The sequence below is a fragment of the Hyaloscypha bicolor genome (assembly GCF_002865645.1).
Source record: "Hyaloscypha bicolor E unplaced genomic scaffold K444scaffold_182, whole genome shotgun sequence".
Taxonomy (NCBI): Eukaryota; Fungi; Ascomycota; class Leotiomycetes; order Helotiales; family Hyaloscyphaceae; genus Hyaloscypha; species Hyaloscypha bicolor.
The window spans coordinates 5,999,527-6,016,461 of NW_020194684.1; the positions used below are offsets into that span (position 1 = coordinate 5,999,527).

General features: G+C 50.2%; 6 protein-coding genes across 6 annotated transcripts; 3 read left to right on the forward strand and 3 right to left on the reverse strand.

The window, feature by feature from the left end:
* Positions 1-1,113: 1,113 nt before the first annotated feature.
* K444DRAFT_545858 (UTP--glucose-1-phosphate uridylyltransferase) lies at positions 1,114-3,593 on the forward strand (the record flags this gene model as incomplete). Its single annotated transcript, XM_024876175.1, has 4 exons — positions 1,114-1,230; positions 2,026-2,121; positions 2,173-2,249; positions 2,303-3,593. The coding sequence occupies 4 exons, from the start codon at positions 1,114-1,116 to the stop codon at positions 3,591-3,593; spliced, it is 1,581 nt and encodes a 526-aa protein (XP_024729093.1).
* A 531-nt stretch (positions 3,594-4,124) lies between these two features.
* K444DRAFT_495942 (uncharacterized protein) lies at positions 4,125-4,610 on the forward strand (the record flags this gene model as incomplete). The annotated part of the gene is made up of 2 exons (XM_024873276.1): positions 4,125-4,223; positions 4,347-4,610. Coding segments are annotated over 2 exons (363 nt in total), but the record flags the coding sequence as incomplete, so codon positions are not given.
* Positions 4,611-4,662: 52 nt separating this feature from the next.
* K444DRAFT_255742 (uncharacterized protein) lies at positions 4,663-5,588 on the reverse strand. The gene is made up of 2 exons (XM_024871358.1): positions 5,550-5,588; positions 4,663-5,355 (listed from the first exon to the last, which is right to left on the reverse strand). Exon 2 carries the CDS (start codon positions 5,330-5,332, stop codon positions 5,042-5,044), a length of 291 nt encoding a protein of 96 aa, XP_024729095.1. The 5' UTR covers positions 5,333-5,355; positions 5,550-5,588; the 3' UTR covers positions 4,663-5,041.
* Positions 5,589-5,709: 121 nt separating this feature from the next.
* K444DRAFT_621336 (RNB-domain-containing protein) lies at positions 5,710-9,187 on the forward strand. The gene is made up of 3 exons (XM_024881885.1): positions 5,710-5,907; positions 5,957-6,291; positions 6,347-9,187. Exons 1-3 carry the CDS (start codon positions 5,743-5,745, stop codon positions 8,928-8,930), a joined length of 3,084 nt encoding a protein of 1,027 aa, XP_024729096.1. The 5' UTR covers positions 5,710-5,742; the 3' UTR covers positions 8,931-9,187.
* Positions 9,188-9,259: 72 nt separating this feature from the next.
* Positions 9,260-9,907, reverse strand: K444DRAFT_621337 (uncharacterized protein). Its single transcript, XM_024881886.1, has one exon. It carries the CDS (start codon positions 9,871-9,873, stop codon positions 9,646-9,648), a length of 228 nt encoding a protein of 75 aa, XP_024729097.1. The 5' UTR covers positions 9,874-9,907; the 3' UTR covers positions 9,260-9,645.
* Positions 9,908-11,181: 1,274 nt separating this feature from the next.
* K444DRAFT_255868 (uncharacterized protein) lies at positions 11,182-16,212 on the reverse strand. The gene is made up of 3 exons (XM_024871359.1): positions 15,880-16,212; positions 15,550-15,810; positions 11,182-15,501 (listed from the first exon to the last, which is right to left on the reverse strand). The coding sequence occupies exons 1-3, from the start codon at positions 16,014-16,016 to the stop codon at positions 11,271-11,273; spliced, it is 4,629 nt and encodes a 1,542-aa protein (XP_024729098.1). The 5' UTR covers positions 16,017-16,212; the 3' UTR covers positions 11,182-11,270.
* Between the last annotated feature and the right edge of the window lie 723 nt (positions 16,213-16,935).

Consider the following 16,935-nt stretch of genomic DNA (forward strand, 5'->3'; position numbering starts at 1 on the left):
CTGAATAAAAGTCTAAAATATCAGCATTGGACCCCCACGTGCATAAGCTACGGGTCGCTGCTGGCCCTCCCGGTTGCAGATTATATACTCGGTCGGATGCAGAACGAAAAGATGTGGCGGACCGTGTCAGTTGGCGCCTGAAGCAAAACTCATGGGTGATATGGCGTTCTGGATATGCACCGATTCAGAAGGACAGATCGACAACTTAGGCCGGGTGGCTTATCTCTCATAGCAACGGCTGGAGAACAAGGTGTGATTGATGATGTGATGATGAAAACAATAGCACGGTGGAGGCTTGCGGCTGAAGGAGCTTTCTTTGAACTTGTCTCGGTTTCTTAAATTAGAGTTGGCGGGTCCATGGACCCATTATTGTTCCGTCGACGGTCGACCCTCCGTACAACCCCCTATTGACACTCGCGCGCCGGGGGTCCTGATACGAGCAGAGGCAAAGAAGTCGTCCTGTCCTGTCCTGTCAAGAGTCGGCTCAACGCCGGAACCATCCGAGCCATCTAGATCTAGGGTTTGACAGGATACAGAATGCAGAGAGTTAGAGACCAGCAAAGCCGGGTTTTCTCCCCCTCCAGATGCCCAATGGGATCCCAACAAATGGGCGGAGGATTGGGCGACAGAGGGAGCGAGTGGCGAGCTGGAACCTTCAGGATCGGGTTTTGCAGTGCTGGGCGATCAGACGAAAACGCAGCGGGTTCAGGGATGCGCCAATAGCGCAGCACACCCGGTGCCATCCTGGAGCGGCGCCAGCCTCCTCGACTCTTCGAGACAATAATTTCAGGACACTAGCAAGACCAGAACACTGTCCCCACGCATAAAACCTTCCTGCCTGCTGCTGCCGTCGTTCTCGCTGCTGTAATTGATTACTGCGGATCATCTGCTTACTGTGAGTATTCCTTCTTCTCTATGCCCAGGATCCACCTACCGTTTGAAGGCTCTTGGCCCAGCTTCAGCTTCTTACCTGACGTCAGCGAGGCATTGTTTTGAGTCCCGGCTAATTTGAAGCTCTCCCACTCTTATAGACAGCTATCTGCTCTCCATCAACAAGCTCCCATCGACATTACACTGCACGTATAGTCAAAGAATCAACAGCGACACATCACAATGGCCTCCTTCAAGAGCGCACTGCCTGCACACTTGAACCCGAAATCTGCCCTTGGCAATGGGGACCCCAATGCCGAGTTCGCGAGAAAGCACCATGGCAAAACCCAATCGCACATGGTGAGTGCAGCCCAAAAGCTTCTACAAATGATCAAATGCATGGCAGGCTTTGGGGGAGAGTGAATAGACAACTGGCAGATGCTCGGCTTTAGCGAAGCTCGAGAAGTAGCTGCGGATAGGCATTTGTCTGGCAAAGTCTTTGAAGGTGAATGCTCGGACACGTCGTCGATGTCCCCGACTCGAAATGGAAGTCGCTCCCCCGAATTGCCAGCAAACCGATGAGTCGTCACCACCATGAACGAATCAGGACGAAGACGATGGTGTCTGTACCTTCCCGGGCTCTGCCTCCATGCAGTTCCTGTAGCACCTGGCAGGCACGAACAGCTCCATGTGCAGCACCCGCGGAATCCTCCCGGCTTCAAATATTATCCTGTAGAGCCGCGATATACCGGAGAGCCTCCCCCGGAGCGGGAAGCGGTATTACAATACATCGAGATACCAACCCCTTTATACCCTGACGTTCATCCTGCTCTGCAACGGCCGTCGCCGCCTTCGACCCCGGAGCGAGAAGATCCATTAATACACTCCTTGTACACTGATGTCTACCCCCCGGTCTATCCTACGTTTCGAGGGTCTTTGATCAGATCGTTCACGCCAGAACCACCTGTGGAAACCTTCCCGAGATCTCGACTTCCTCTTCCTAAATCTCTCCCTAAGATACGCCGTCCTTTCCAGCGCCGTCCAATTCCTGATTACACTCCTCCCAACATGCCTGCCATGCATTCAGAAGCTTCTACTCCTGGCACGACAACACCAAATTTTGCAGCTTTGGGAAAGCTAACAATTTATGATAAGGCTTTCGAGAACACATCCACATCTGTAGCTGCGAGCCAGATGCGAAATGCCCTCAACCAACTCGCTGATACTGTCAAAGACCCAGAAGAGAAGAAGGTACGAACCCAATGTTATCGAAATCGAGGGATTGCAGCTGACAGCCTTTAGCTCTTTGAGACAGAGATGGACAACTTCTTTGCCCTGTTCCGAAGATACTTGAATGACAAGGCGAAGGGAAACACACTGTAAGCACCTGCTTTGATACTTTTACAGGACCTTTTTGGCTGATGCGTAGCAGTGACTGGGAGCGCATTGCACCACCCGCACCAAACCAGGTTGTTGACTACAACGAGCTCGCCAACTCCGAATCCGTCGGTTTCTTGAACAAGCTCGCTGTTCTTAAGCTCAACGGTGGTCTCGGTACTTCCATGGGCTGCGTTGGTCCCAAGTCCGTTATCGAAGTCCGTGACGGCATGTCCTTCCTCGATCTCTCAGTCCGACAAATCGAGTACCTCAACCGCACATATGATGTCAATGTCCCGTTCATCCTCATGAACTCGTTCAACACTGATGACGATACCCAAAACATTATCAAGAAGTACGAGGGCCACAACATAGATATTTTGACCTTCAATCAATCCCGATACCCAAGAATCCTGAAGGATTCTATGCTGCCAGCACCAAAGTCGTTCAACTCTCCCATCTCCGATTGGTACCCTCCCGGACACGGAGATGTTTTTGAGTCACTTTACAACTCTGGCATTCTCGACAAGCTCATTGAGCGAGGCGTTGAGATCCTTTTCCTTTCCAACGTTGATAACTTGGGTGCTGTTGTTGATCTCCGAATCTTGCAACACATGGTTGAGACCGAGGCCGAGTATATCATGGAATTGACCGATAAGACCAAGGCCGATGTCAAGGGTGGCACCATCATTGACTACGAAGGATCTGTCCGCCTTCTCGAAATCGCTCAAGTGCCAAAGGAGCACGTCAACGAGTTCAAGTCGATCAAGAAGTTCAAGTACTTCAATACCAACAACATTTGGCTGAACTTGAAGGCTGTTAAGCGAATTGTTGAAAACAGCGAGCTCGAGATGGAGATCATCCCCAATAACAAGTCTATTCCAGCCGACAAGAAGGGCGAGTCAGATATCTCCATCGTCCAACTCGAGACTGCTGTCGGAGCTGCCGTCCGTCACTTCCACAACGCACACGGTGTTAACGTTCCCCGAAGACGCTTCTTACCTGTCAAGACCTGCTCTGATTTGATGCTGGTGAAGTCAGATTTGTACTCATTGAAGCACGGCCAACTCCAAATTGACCCCAACCGCTTCGGCCCAGCTCCGCTCATCAAGCTCGGCAACGACTTCAAGAAGGTCTCGGACTTCCAAAAGCGCATCGGCAGCATCCCCAAGATCATCGAGCTTGATCATTTGACCATTACCGGAGCTGTCAACCTCGGCCGGGGCGTCACACTCAAAGGCACCGTCATTATCGTCGCCACAGAAGGCAGCACCATTGATATTCCTCCAGGATCCATTCTGGAGAATGTCGTGGTCCAAGGTTCCTTGCGATTGTTGGAGCATTAAAAATGGGATTGTAGGCTGGTTGGAGGGAGGATATGTTTGTTTGGGTTTGCATGAGACCTGGCACGGTTCTTGGTTCTTTAGCATTTCACATGCGCTGGGTTTTCAGCGGTAGGCAGTAGTACAGAACGAGACCCTGAGAACTGCATTCGCGTGTATTAGTTTTTTTTAATGAACTGGTGGTTGATATACATTCGCTTCTGTGCAATGTACGTGATATCCGTGATCTGTGTCGGCGTTGAAGGGGCGAAGTCCGCTTACGTGATTGGCCTGTGGAGCTGCATGAGTTCCAGCTGGAGCTTGCTGCATCCACCTACACCTCGTCTTCATTGAAAAGAGAAAGTAAAAATCTGCAATTATATGAAACGATTCCTCAATTTCCCATTACTAGCTCCGCGAGACTATCCACAGCTTCATCGTCACACCCCAAGTCCTTGCACAACCCCAATCTACAACCCCGCAATTACACCAGCCTTGGCAACGAGACCGAAATCAGTTGACAACAAACGAATGGATCTCCAGTCCTTACGTTCAAACGAAACATTCGATGATCTCCTACCAATATGCTGGCACATAAACGATTGCTGGCCTTGTCTGAGAGAGAAGAGTGCGCCTTGTAGTTGGTGTCCTAGTGTATTCTCCCTCCCCTCTCCTCTCCTCTCCTTCCCTCACTCCCCCACCACAACTTCCTCCCTCCCCATAATTTTCCATCACTCTCTCTATATTGAGGGGATACAAGCTGATGTTGAAGTCTAGTCGATGACATGTATCCCCAACCTCTCAACTCTCCAAATCCTTGCCCCGATCACAAACGCAGATATCTGCCCGCTGTGGTCTGAGCGCTGGGAGGTTAGGACGAGGGGCTTAGGCTGTCATGTGAGCACTATCACGCTGCTGACTTGTGTTGTGAGTGTGGTTTCTACCTTTCTTGTTATGGGCTTGGTAGCGCTTGCCTTCAGAGTTGGGAAATGGGTCGGGGAGAAGTGGAAGGGGGAGGAGGGGTGGTGGAAGTTCTGGAGGTGGGAGGCTTGGAGATGGCGGAGGTGGGGAGTTTGGAAATTTGAGTGGGCGAGGGGGTGGAGGGTTAGATTGGTGGATGTTAGAAGGGATGAGGAGAGGACACCGTTGTTGGTTGAGGAAGGCTGAGGATTAATGAAGGACTTCAATTTGGTCTGCTCCTGTTCTGCGTGACATATTGTCTGACAGCTTGCTGGATATTGAACTAGCAAGGGACGTCCGTTTGCCTTTATCTCCAGCTCGCTCTAGCCTCCGAGTTCGATACTGTTCTCGCAGAATCTGCGTAGATTTTCCCACCTCGGACCTTGAGTGGGCAGGAGGGGCTTCAGTAGCGCGGACTATTGGTCTGCTGCTTCATCGCGCCCTGAATCGATGCTCTATCAAGACCATCGACCTCGCAATATGATTCACCGAATGTTTCCGCCTAGAACCCTTCATCCAGAGCTCACAGGCGGAATAATGGCAACCTCATCACCTTCCTGTATAACCATTCCCTCGTCATTCTCATCCTCTGGAATGTCGACATATTCCAGATTGACCGTGACAAGACAGCTCTCCAGCAGATTCGTTTTTATCCCCCCATATTTTTTCTCAAGAGTGCTGAACAATTTGGCAACTGAAAGAGGAGCAGGGAGATTTTCGGAGGTAATCGAGGTGTGGTTTTCAGCCGGTCCGAAGTAGAGGATTTTGAAGTGCCCCGGTGGAGCTTTCGCAGATGTAGACATCGTGATGTCCTTCACCAGGAGACCTGTCAGAGAAATACTGTTAGTATTTGAGGTATGTAGAATATGCGGGGAAAGGTGCGGTATTTGAGAATTTTGTCAGAGATCTTGGTGTAGTCCACTTTTCAGAACGAGTCTGATTCAGGTAATACATGCTAAATTTGTTCATCATAATAGAAATAGAGTGCTAAGGAGTGCAAATGAGGATTTTCAGACATACCTGGAGATTTTGGAGCAGTTGTGGAAAGCAGGTGCTGAGTCGTGAAATTCGGAAAGGTTGGAGGAATTTAAGGTGGATATGCAGGTTGCTACCGTCCGCCGTAATTTTTGGAGAACGTCACGAAATCGCGTCTCCCTGAGAAAATATATTTCTCTGCGAAGGCAAGTGCTCTAATAAGGCACCGTCACCCTTCATGATTATGTTGCGATCTCCCCAATTGCGGAGACAGGTGACTCAGTCATTTGTCTGCTGGAGATGCATTGCAAAATCTCAACCTGTGGGCGCTTTCCACAGCAGGTCGCAAAAGAGAGGTGGTTTCAGAGAGCCTGCCCAGCGACACTTCAGCGGTGGTAGAGCAGTAAGTCTCTTGACTTCTCTTCTCGGTTCAAGCTGATTGATGTCATCAGTCTCGCCTGGAGGCTCTATCGAATGTGGAAGTCATCCCTGAGCCTTCTCCACTACCTTCAACCGAGCCCAGTCTACGGACCCGACTTCGACAATGGGAGAAAGAGCATGCAGAGACCTATGTGATGGCACCAATGCCGAAGGAAAGCAACGTGAGAAGAGGAGATGTCTTGAACAATACAACCCGTCCCCAACCTGGGGTGTTTCAAATAGAAGGAGAAGAGGAGGACGACTATGAAGATTTCAACATGGCTGCACCAATATTCGATCGTGGCGAGTTGGTCGATGTTGGCAGCAAGAGAACTTTCCTTTTGCCCGGGGATCTTGTTGAGCTTCTGTATGTCATATATTGGCTCTGCGAGCGACTGAGGGTGTGAGCTGATCTCAAATAGGTCCGTAGGAAGCCGCCAGCAGGAACTTGCCATTTTCGTTCGCCATGTGGACTTCCAGTCACAATTTTACACTATGTCCGGTCGTTGGGTGCACAGATCGGAAAAACACCCACAGTTCTATGTCCCAAACTTTGTCGAAGCACACGAGTTGGAAGCTATAAAAGAATATCTTCCACAAGAAGCCGTGCCATTGGAGCTCGAGGACAGGCTACATTCCTTCGAGATAGTTCCCCCTAGGAATATTGGACAACCTCTCACTCTGAAGATGACTGAATTCTGGGCGGAGGCAGATGCTGCGTACCAAAAGGCTGCGTCTCGCTTCGACAATGCACATCGAATTGTGGGACATGGAACTCGATTTACATACGCAACTTTGGAAGAGATAGCACAGAGGGCGCTATCAGGGTTTGTACCAAAGACAGACGATGGCAAATTCTCTTACGCAGTTCTCTATGCACTCCATCGCTCGATGCTACGGGATGACATTGGATTTCGGGTTCAGCAGGGTCAAACAATGCGAGCTGGTGGCGAGTATGAAATCAATTCTATAGGCGAAGTCAACAGCATCAACCAAGTCACTCAATTAGTTCGCACATATCGGGAGGCTCTGGTGTCCTTCCCGGAGGCGGTCCCGAACCACCCGTTAACTCGTTTTGCTAAGGATGCCCGCAAGCTCATTGCCGCTAGCCGTCAAACTCGCCAGTATACACCCTGGGGAGTCCTTGGGCCATATTCGGGAAAGGAGCAGGGTGAACGTCATTTCAGATATGGACATCCGCACAAGCCTTTCATGAGCCACATGCTGCCTTTTCTTCGGTTTCTGGAGTCTTGGGCATGTTTGTGCAGTTTCAACAGACATTCGTCGTTGAATGGGGTCGGTTCTACAATTCTACGTGCCATTGGTGCATATGATGATGTGCCTTTGGACAAGAAGACGGCCTGCACAGCTTTACAGGAGTTAGGCGCCGTACCCCCGTGGGAAAATCGTGCGGCCTATGAGCTAAGACTACCACACACGGGTCGCAGGCTTGCACCCGGACTGTCCCTGCAAAAGTTTTCCGAAAACTACGAATCGTCCAGTTCTCCAGATCCTGGTAGAAGCCCGGATAAACTCGAGCATCTTCGAAAGGATTGGGGCGATCTTACTGTATACTGTATTGACGATGCATCAGCTCATGAGGTTGATGACGGTATCTCTGTGGAATGTACCGAAAACTCTTCAGAGTTTTGGGTGCACGTCCATGTAGCAGACCCTGCAGCTCATCTTGACCCGCAGGGACGAATAAGCGCTGCTGCTGAGCGTATGACCGAGACGGTTTACTTATCGGAGCGTACAGTGACCATGTTAGATGCGGATTTTGCACAGGATTGCAGCCTTGCTCCTGGTCGACCGTGCTTAACGTTCAGTGCGAAGATGAATCTTCATGGCGAAATACTGGAGTCTAACATAACCCCTGGGACAGTAAGAAACGTGGTTAACATAACATACGAGGTTTTGAAAGAGGTTACCACAGGCTTACGATCGTCACAAAGCATATCTTATACCGTCGGTTCAAACGATGTCGAGCCGACACCTTCTCGAACTTTAGTAGAGAGTGACCAACTTTCAGACCTGAGTAGAAAGGAATTGGGAATCTTGGAGAAGATTCAGCAGGCTCGCTGGAAATATCTACGAGACAGAGGCGGTATATTTAATAGGCCTCCCACGTCCGTTTTATCTGTCTCGTTTGGAGGCGCACCGTGGGAAAGAGCTGCCGTTACTGATAGCTTCCACTACTATGGCGATCCCACGATTCGGTTGCACTTCCAAGAAACATACGATCCCAATGATCTAGGTCTTGTGGCATGTTGTATGCTCGTTGCCGCTGAAGTAGCTGGACGGTGGTGCAGTGCAAGAGGAATCCCTGTGCCATATCGCGTCACGCCCTTGAATCCCGAAATGGATCCTGCGGAGTATTTCACCAATGTGTATCTACCAGCACGAGACGAGTCGGGTGAAGTCCCATTGGACATTAAGATGGAATATACAAGACAAATACCCTCTGTCCAGCCCTCATCGACTCCTGGGCGGCATGTGGCTTTGGGTATGGATATGGTGGCTAGGTGTACAAGCCCGTTGCGTAGATTTGCGGACCTTCTAACTCATTGGCAAATCGAGACTGCTTTGTTGGAGGAGCACCGACTGGGTCATTCACTTGTGGGAAATACCAGGGACGACTTCCTACCTTTCAGCAGAGCACGTATCGATGCTCTTCTACCACGTATCGCGCTTCGGGAGAAGCTGATCTCCAAGGGCCAAGACCACTCACAGAGAGCATGGGCCATTAACTTTCTCGTTCGAGCTTGGCATTTCAAGGAAATCGAGCTTCCCCCTCTTACCATGTCAATCCGAAGTGTGAATCCCGACTCTAGATTTTGTGGTGGGATCCTTGAGGAATTGTTGCTGGGCGCGCAAATGTATATCCCAAGCGGGATGGATCCCGAGGAGATCAAGATTCAAGACAAGTTTGAGGTTAAAATCATTGAGCTTGATCTTTGGGGGCTGAGGATCTACACTGAGTTAGTCCGGCGGATTGAATCATGAAATCAATTTTGATTTGAGTAATACTGTGGAGGTACTGGCTCTGTGGCGAAGTTCTCAGCTTTGAAAGCTCGACTTCGCCTTTCTGTTGACAAAAATGGAGATGTACATTATTGTAAATTATACAACACTAGATCTGGATGTAATTTTGGGGACTGTATCTGGGATATGTTCCTGAAACCTCACTTCATGTATGACATCAACGACAGATAGAACATGGCCAAGACGGCCAAATGAATAGAAAGAAATCATAACTTCTCATAACCATTCTAACACATTCATACACAATAAGCTTGAGCACTGCCAAAGCAAATTCATTTCAATAATACATTCTCAGCACTCCCTTCCCAAGTCTGCGGCTCAAAGAAGGTCACTACACTGTGTAACCAACAGGATGCGCGAGGAATGTCCCAAATTATGTTATTTACTTAGCCACGAAACAAAACAACCCTACGCAACGCATACCTCATAAATCAGCACTGCTTCTATCTTCCTCTTGCTACTGTGCCCATATCTCTTAATTCATCACGTCTCTACTTTCTCTCTCTAACCCCTCTACTCATAGACCTGCTCTTAACCCAACAACTCACCTCCCTCAATCAACTCAAGACCAACCTCAAAATGCACCATTTCTCAATATTCGCACTGGCACTCGCTCTCTCCACACCACTCATTTCCTCCCAATCAAGCGCAAGCCTCGAAATAATTCCGGTTGCTGTTATTGCAGCAGGGCCCACAGCACAGATGGACAATCTGCCGAATAGTACTCCCCCTTTTCCTTCCATTCCATTTCCGCTCTCCTCTTTCCCCTCCCCAAACGCCCCCGGAAGCCAAACAGGGGCACTAGGAGGCTGACGGAAGCGAACACAGTGCCCTCCATGACAGCAATGCCCTCGCCCCCCACCTCTCCCTCAACACCCACACCAACAGCATCAGCAAAGGACATAATGACGAGTGAGGTGGCGATGTCAAGTATGCAAATGAACATGAACACAAACACCTCGACGCCAACCACGTTCCATTCTACAGCGAAAGTGAACCCAACGATGAGCAAGAGTATGACGACGAGTATGGGAGGCGTGGGTACTACTGTGCCTGTTTCGGGAGGCGGGGAGAGGTTGAGATCGGTACGCCATCCCAAAGGAAAGGCAATTTTAAGAAAGGAAAAGCTAATGATGAGGTACAGGTGAAGCTCGTTTCTCTTGGCTTGGTTGGCGTTGCGGGGGTGTTTGCTTTTGCTTAATTGAACTTGCTCGTTTGGGTTGGAAGGGCGGGTTTTGATTTTCTTTCTAGATCGTTTTATTAGTCTCATTATTTCATCGGAATAGGGGTTGGATTCGGACCTTTCGGATCTTTGCGCTTTTGCGCCATCTTATTTGCTATATCGGATCGTTCTTGTTGCACGAGTTTTGTTCTGAGGAGGGAATGAACTGGAGTTGGAGTGCTCGCTTTGGCGTTGTACCTGATTTGATTTGATTTGGTACGGATCATTGGGGAGAACCGAAGACTTTCGGAAAATAGATCTCAGACGCAGCCACTTTTCCAACCGTTCCAGAGTTCACATGCACAAAGGCGGCTCTCAGATATATCATTTGATTCATTCTCATCGATTCCCCGCCGTATGGACACCGGCTAACTAACGTACAGATCCATTTCCCCTCCATTTCACCCTCAATCCGCCATACATCCATAAACGTAACTTCCCATGTCGGAAAACCCAAGATCGCATCCCATCCGAAACTAAATAGTGTACAGAATCTCGATCTTCTTTCCTTCCACAACTTGCAAAACCCCCTAGCGCGAAGAAGCGCTGAACCATACTCGCTAGCTATGCGGCAAGAAAAAGAACCGTGCGTAAAAGTCAAGGACCGCAAAGCCAAACCAACGTTCTGGGTATAACCTCCGCTGCTGCGTGCGAAAATGCCTTACGTGCGTGCTCGAAACGAAATTGAAGAAAGTGTTTGAGATCCATGCGTGACGTGGCCAAAGAACGGCCGTGAATGCAAATCCGGGTGTCTTTGGAACTCCGGGCGAAGAACCGTATGCTAATGTACAACGGGAAAGCGTTGAAAAATCGCAGTCATTAAGTATTACAAGTACCGATCTGTCGTTGATCGTGTGGTTTTCTCTGGAACCAGTCCAAAGTCGTGGGTTTCTCTCGGTCATAGTTCCGCAACTCGCTGAATCATTGTACTATATCTCTCTCGTTCATTCGATGAGAAAGAGAGACCCTTTCGCTCTTCTATTCTGTCGTTCAAATCGTTTTGGATTCGTTCATGTGAAAGCTTGTTCAGTCGAAGAAGGATTCTTCATCAACAAGCCCTATTTTTAATTAGTACCCATCTAGCGTAATGCTAAGATTTCAAGCTTACGAGAATCATCTCTCAACTTGTTACTGCTGGGCTTTCTCTGACCCAATCCAATATTCATGCCAAACATGGTGCTCTCACGTCTCTTGTTCTTTGCACCCTGAGGGTTCTCCGTAGCATACTGTCTGTATTGCGAGTTTCCACCACCACCAAATTGATCATAAGCAGGCCCAGCGAGGGTGGGAGCTGCTCTGCCATATTCTGGTCCGGCCATGGTTGGGTAATTTCCTTGCATTTGTGGCTCATAAGAAGGTTTCATGGGCGTAAATCCTGTATCGTATTGTGCACGTTGCTGGTAATGCTGAGGAACCGGAAATGATGGGGGTGGTCCTTGTTGTGAGAAAGATTGCTGCTCGTAGTTTGGGGTCGGCAAATCTTGTGCGAACTTTTGTCGGCGCGGCGAACGGATATCTTCAGGGGAGAGTGGTGGAGCGGTGACAGTGACTTCGACCGGCATGCTGTGATCGTCTGGTTCCTGCCCAAAAATACCATCATATTGCTGAAGGAAGAGGGCGAAAACAGGTGCGGGTATGTTCAGGGTTGGAGAGAAAACAATGCCAACGTTGCGTACAGTCATCTTGTTGGTGTCTGCGTGGTTGATGATGTTGATGAGGAAACTGGAAAGGTATCGTAGTAAGGCGTTATTTGCTCGTGGAAGTCGATGGACGAGACCATTCAATGCACTTATCTTCTCGCTGAGATCGTGAAGTTCAGTGACTGCCAGGAACTCAAGATGGAGCTCTCTTGTTAATATCGTCGTAGGTAGTTCTCGGAGGTAAAGCTTTAAGAGCGAGGCAACTGCATGGATATCGTAGTATTGGCCATCCGTGATCAGGTTCACATCACCTTCGTTGTTGAAACGTTCCCGGAGCTGCTTAATGACCACATTTGAGCCGCTCAATCTGAAGATACCTTCTTCACCAGCTGCATTCTTGGCGTCTAGATACTCAATGCATCGATAAACAACAGCAGGCAGCTCAACATTGACATCAACCGGATGATTGTACCTCACTGCCTCTCCCAGCGGAGCTCCGAAAGCTGGTCGAATGGGTCCATGCTGGTCGTAAGCCATCTGTGATAGGCTGGTCGTCGAATCATTGGCCCCAGCAACATCTTGCGAGTCCAGTGATGCACGAGGTTTCGATCCAAAGCCAAAGAAACTTCGCTTCTTCTGCTTGATTCTCTCATCCACTTGTGCAGGTGCCAAGAAAGTGTTCTTATTGCCCCATATCGAGGAGTCTTGGATTACTTGCGCATTCTTGGGCGCCGAAATATTCTTCATTGACTGGCTTTGGGGCAATTGAGCCAGAGGGTCCCGTTCGTGTCCATGGGTAGGAGGTGATGGAGTTCCAGAACTCTTTCTTGCGCCGAATGGAATACTACCTTGCTTGGTGTTCTCGTAGCTCACTCCGCGTAGTGCTCCATCAGCCAGGTCTGGCATAGTCTGGCTTCGACCTCCCTGGGCGGCGTACATCTTCTTTTTGGCGTTCATACCATTGACATGGAGAGAGCCGCTAGAATCGTGACGGTCGTGCAGCTTTAATTGTTGCGGTGCAATGTCCTCACCCTCTTCGTCTTTGTAATCGACATACTGAAGCAGAGCCTCAACCCACTGATCACGCTCCTCATCGCTTTCCGCACACAAGACATGCCTTACGAGGCTGGAGGAATCTTTTCGTTTGGGTTCCAAGATCAAAAATGCATGGCGGTATTGGTTATCGATATCATCGGCGTCACTTCGTGAAGGCGATCCATTCTCCGTTTGCTGTTGTTGCTTGCCAATCTGAGCATTCTGAAGCTTGATCGCACCAAGGTGAGGTCCACCTGGAGATTCATAGTACTTGAATACTGGGCCATCCAATACGAAGAATCGAGCCTTCCAGCCCCCAAAGTTCTTGCCTCTCTTGGTCAAATATCCATTTTTCAATGGTCGGCCGCCTGGCCCCGTCTTGACAGGGCTCTCAACTGAGTCGCCTCGCGGGTTCAAGTCCTCGGCGTGTGGCTCCATCGTATTGGTTGACAGGTATCTGCAAATCTCCAAGGCTGATGCTGTATCCATAGGCGTGTTCAAAATGTCGTCAAGATACTTGTCCAAAGCGGCCCGTCTCGCATCAACCTTCGCAGGAGCATGCCCATTGAAAAGTGACTTCTCGGGCGTCTTAGCAGTGAATAAGGAAGATTGCTTCAGTATCTGATCTAGATAAGCAAGTGAGGCGGAATCTTTCTCAACTCTCCAAAGCTCTCTGCGATCCGACCGCGAGAAAACTGCCAACGTGAACACAGGATCTTCCTCAAAATTCTTCGGGAACATGATGCTGGCTCTCGAAGGCTTCAGGCGAGACGATGCAACCTTGACATCAATTGAAGGCAAGGCATTTGGCGGGAGTAGCAGATCCGGATATTCTTCAGTTACCAGCCCTTTATAGATCGAGTTGGCTCCGAACATGCTGATGTGTCCAAGAGTTGGCGACGCTTCGTCTAAAGGGCTCGTTTCCACACCTTCGAGCGCCTTTTTCGCGATCGTCAAAGGTTTGGGGGAAACTAACTGCAAGGGTTCTCGGGGCAATCCTGGTGAAGCGATCGACAGCGGGGTGTTAGGTGGTAGAGGAATAGGCTGTCTTGGCGCTCTCGGAGAAAGCGGAACGATTCCAGGAAAACCGCCCATACGGGGTGACATAGGAGGTGAATTCAAAGAGGCATTATCTGAAGGGTTTCGTGGCAGTGGACTGCCGAGTGGCCGATCTATTGGTCTCGGGCTGACGGGGAGACCCGGGCTCATCAAAGGAGGTGAGACCATTCCCGATGCTTCACTGAGCATGCCTGCCAAAGAACCAGTGTTGGAGTCTGGGGGAGATAGATGTCGTGTGTGGGCATCTGGTGGCGCAATTGGTATCGTTCGTGGACTTGCTGGCATGAAATCTTTGGTGGATGGAGTAGTCGGTCTCGATTTCGATTTTCCACTTTTCTTTGAAAGACTTCTCAACTCTGCATCTTTCATAGCCGCAATTTCCCGTTCCTTGTCATCCTCCTCTCTTGTCTTCCGTCGTCCTCGCTCGGTGAATGTGGGTATCTCCTCCACCTCTAATATATCATCATAGTCTGAATCCGATTCCTCACCAGTTCCTGAGGCTTGACGGAGATGGGAGCTAGGGTTGTTCTTCTTTCCTAAATTCAGGGGCGCAGGGGGGGCTTTCCTCAGTGGCGGTATGGGAAAAGCCTTAAGGCCCTCGTCCGGTCTGGGTGACGGCCCAGTAATGTTTACTGCAGGAGCTGTTTGGTTACTGGACATTGGTGTTTTTGGGATTGGAATATTCGGCGGTGGTCCTCTCGGTGCATCAGAAGGCAGGGTTCTTGACGGCGGCAGTGCCGCGTTATACGGAACGCTTCTCTCGACTTCATTGGCCTTCCTCTGTTGCTGTCCTGCTTCAAATCCTGCTGATGGTGCATCCGGGTTGTACTGTTGGAAAGCATGTTGTGTTGGCGATGGCATCTTGTGCTCAGCTTCCACCATGTTAGAAAGTGCTGGAGCTTCTACGTGATTTGAGGGAGGAGTGATAGGATACGGAGCCAGGGCGACATCAATTGGCGAAGGGGGGTGATCCTGTCCAAGGTCTCGTAGCCCAGCACCAACGGTGGCTTCAACATTAGCCTTTGGAGCTCCCACCGTCTTTGGCTCTGAAGATATCGACCCTGCATCTGAAGTAGCAATGCCTTGTGTTGAATCAACAGGTGACGGATTCGATATCTGTACCAAGCTCTCCTTCAGTTTCTTACGGTACCGTTCCTTGTCCTTCATCGCTCGCTCGAGGTCCTTATTTAGCCCTAATATCATTGCCCTCTGCTTGTCCACCAGGCGCCATAACTGCGAGTTCTGTGCCGCTTGAGACTGCTTCTCCTTCAAGAGATATTGAATAACAGCTTCTGGTGATCCGGCTGCCTGGATGAGGTTTGCAATGTCCGGAGAGCTGCCTGAATGCATCTCTTGCGAGTTCTTGTGCGAATGCCCGCCTGACAACGAAGATATTGCCGAATCGATCGACGATGTCCGTGGAGGTGCCCGAGCCATTTCGACTCTATGTGCTGGAGCAACAGCTGCCATCGATGGTCGCGTGCCCGGCGGAGAGTCTCCTGACGGCTTCGAGTTTACGACAGGGTCAGAGACGCTTCGTGAGGTAGCATTCGAGTCGTGGGAAGGGCGGGGATATCTAAATGTGTTAAATTACAGTTACACCTCGCTTCACCACGGTACACACCTCGACTTATTTTCCTCGATAGAATCCACAGAAGAATCCTCAGAGCGGTAAAAGGTTTTCTCGCTGGCAAGTAGATCGTCAAGTCGTTCCTTGGGCGAACGAGGTCCTTCCTGTGGACCTGCGTGATTATAGCTCGTTGATGTCGAAGTATGATCGATACCACCTCGTGGAAACGTAGTTCTCGTCGGAGTCGCGCTCGTCGGCGGAGAAGTAGCAGTCGTACTCGTTTGTAAAGGACTGGGAGCAGCCTTGCGTAGAGATCTTGAAGGGTCTCTAGTCAGCACACGAAATGCAATGAAATGTTCTAGTTCCAAATAGACTTTTGCGTACCTCTTTCCCGGCTCAGAGATGGGCGACGAAGTGTTTGGAGAGTTGTAAACCTGATTGCGACCTATTGTGGGGCTGTCTTGAGGGAAGAACTGTAGCTGGGAGTCGAATCCATCGTTATGTTGCGAAAGCTGCGACATTGCCCACCAGCTGAGACTCGAGACCGCTATGCAGATGGAGTACGCAGGCCACGCACCAATTGGCCAGCCGTCGAGCCAAAATACAGGCTCACCAGTGAGGGCGCGGTGGCGGCCTGACTGTGCTTGCTGGGTTGGGGCAGTTTCGAATCCCTAGTCGACGCTGATTGACGTCGCACGTTCAGCGAGGGAAGTTCAGGCAAAGCTCTCGAACGCGGAGCGAGCGGTGCAATCGAATGGGAGACGCAAGGAGCAGCCAGGATCACGGCGAGTGTGAGTGGTTGTGGGTACTCTGGCGGTGGTGCTGGCCGTCTGCAGTGGTGTGTTCAGGCGTGCAGTATTATTATGTACAGTTGATAGGAAATATCACAAAATGCTGACCAGGTAGGTAGGCTTCACGTCAGCCACACACAATCGACAGCGGCGGCGACTGGGAGCGCGCAGGACGAGTCATGGGCCACCAGACTGGGCGGGGAGGGAGCAGAGAGGAGGAAGGGAACGGGAAAGGAGGGCAGCGCGCAGGAAGGACGTGATTGTTCGGGACTGGGCGGCCGGGGAATTACTTTGGACGGAGAGTCGTGATTCGCGGTGTTGATGAGCAGCTGCTTCTTAGATGACTTTGGTGACGATACTTGCAGGGCTGCCCAATTGTTGCAGCTCCCCTGCTCGCCTGCACCCCCCCCTTGCTCTTTTTTGCCCAGCTCCGGCTCATGAGGTTCTGTTACTCTTTCCTCCGGACTCACCTCCTTCAACCTTGCTGCAATTCTCTGTCCACTTCTGCAAGTAAACACATATCTGGACCCTCCCTCTCCACGCCCATCTCTGAGCCGACTGTCTCCTATTACTCTGCTGCGGATCCAGATTAGAATTCGTTTGGACCTGCTTGGCGACCGCGGCTTCTGATTGGCAGTTTCAGACATCA

What these genes read in the sequence shown, in the direction of transcription:
- K444DRAFT_255742 (XM_024871358.1), bottom strand. Translation starts at nt 5,332, where the DNA reads ATGTCTACATCTGCGAAAGCTCCACCGGGGCACTTCAAAATCCTCTAC.
- K444DRAFT_621336 (XM_024881885.1), top strand. Translation starts at nt 5,743, where the DNA reads ATGATTATGTTGCGATCTCCCCAATTGCGGAGACAGGTGACTCAGTCA. An exon ending in ACTTCAGCGGTGGTAGAGCA is followed by an intron (nt 5,908 to 5,956) that starts GTAAGTCTCTTG and finishes TGATGTCATCAG; the next exon opens with TCTCGCCTGGAGGCTCTATC. An exon ending in GGGGATCTTGTTGAGCTTCT is followed by an intron (nt 6,292 to 6,346) that starts GTATGTCATATA and finishes GATCTCAAATAG; the next exon opens with GTCCGTAGGAAGCCGCCAGC.
- K444DRAFT_621337 (XM_024881886.1), bottom strand. Translation starts at nt 9,873, where the DNA reads ATGTCCTTTGCTGATGCTGTTGGTGTGGGTGTTGAGGGAGAGGTGGGG.
- K444DRAFT_255868 (XM_024871359.1), bottom strand. Translation starts at nt 16,016, where the DNA reads ATGTCGCAGCTTTCGCAACATAACGATGGATTCGACTCCCAGCTACAG. An exon ending in ATCTCTGAGCCGGGAAAGAG is followed by an intron (nt 15,811 to 15,879) that starts GTACGCAAAAGT and finishes AGACCCTTCAAG; the next exon opens with ATCTCTACGCAAGGCTGCTC. An exon ending in ATCGAGGAAAATAAGTCGAG is followed by an intron (nt 15,502 to 15,549) that starts GTGTGTACCGTG and finishes TAACACATTTAG; the next exon opens with ATATCCCCGCCCTTCCCACG.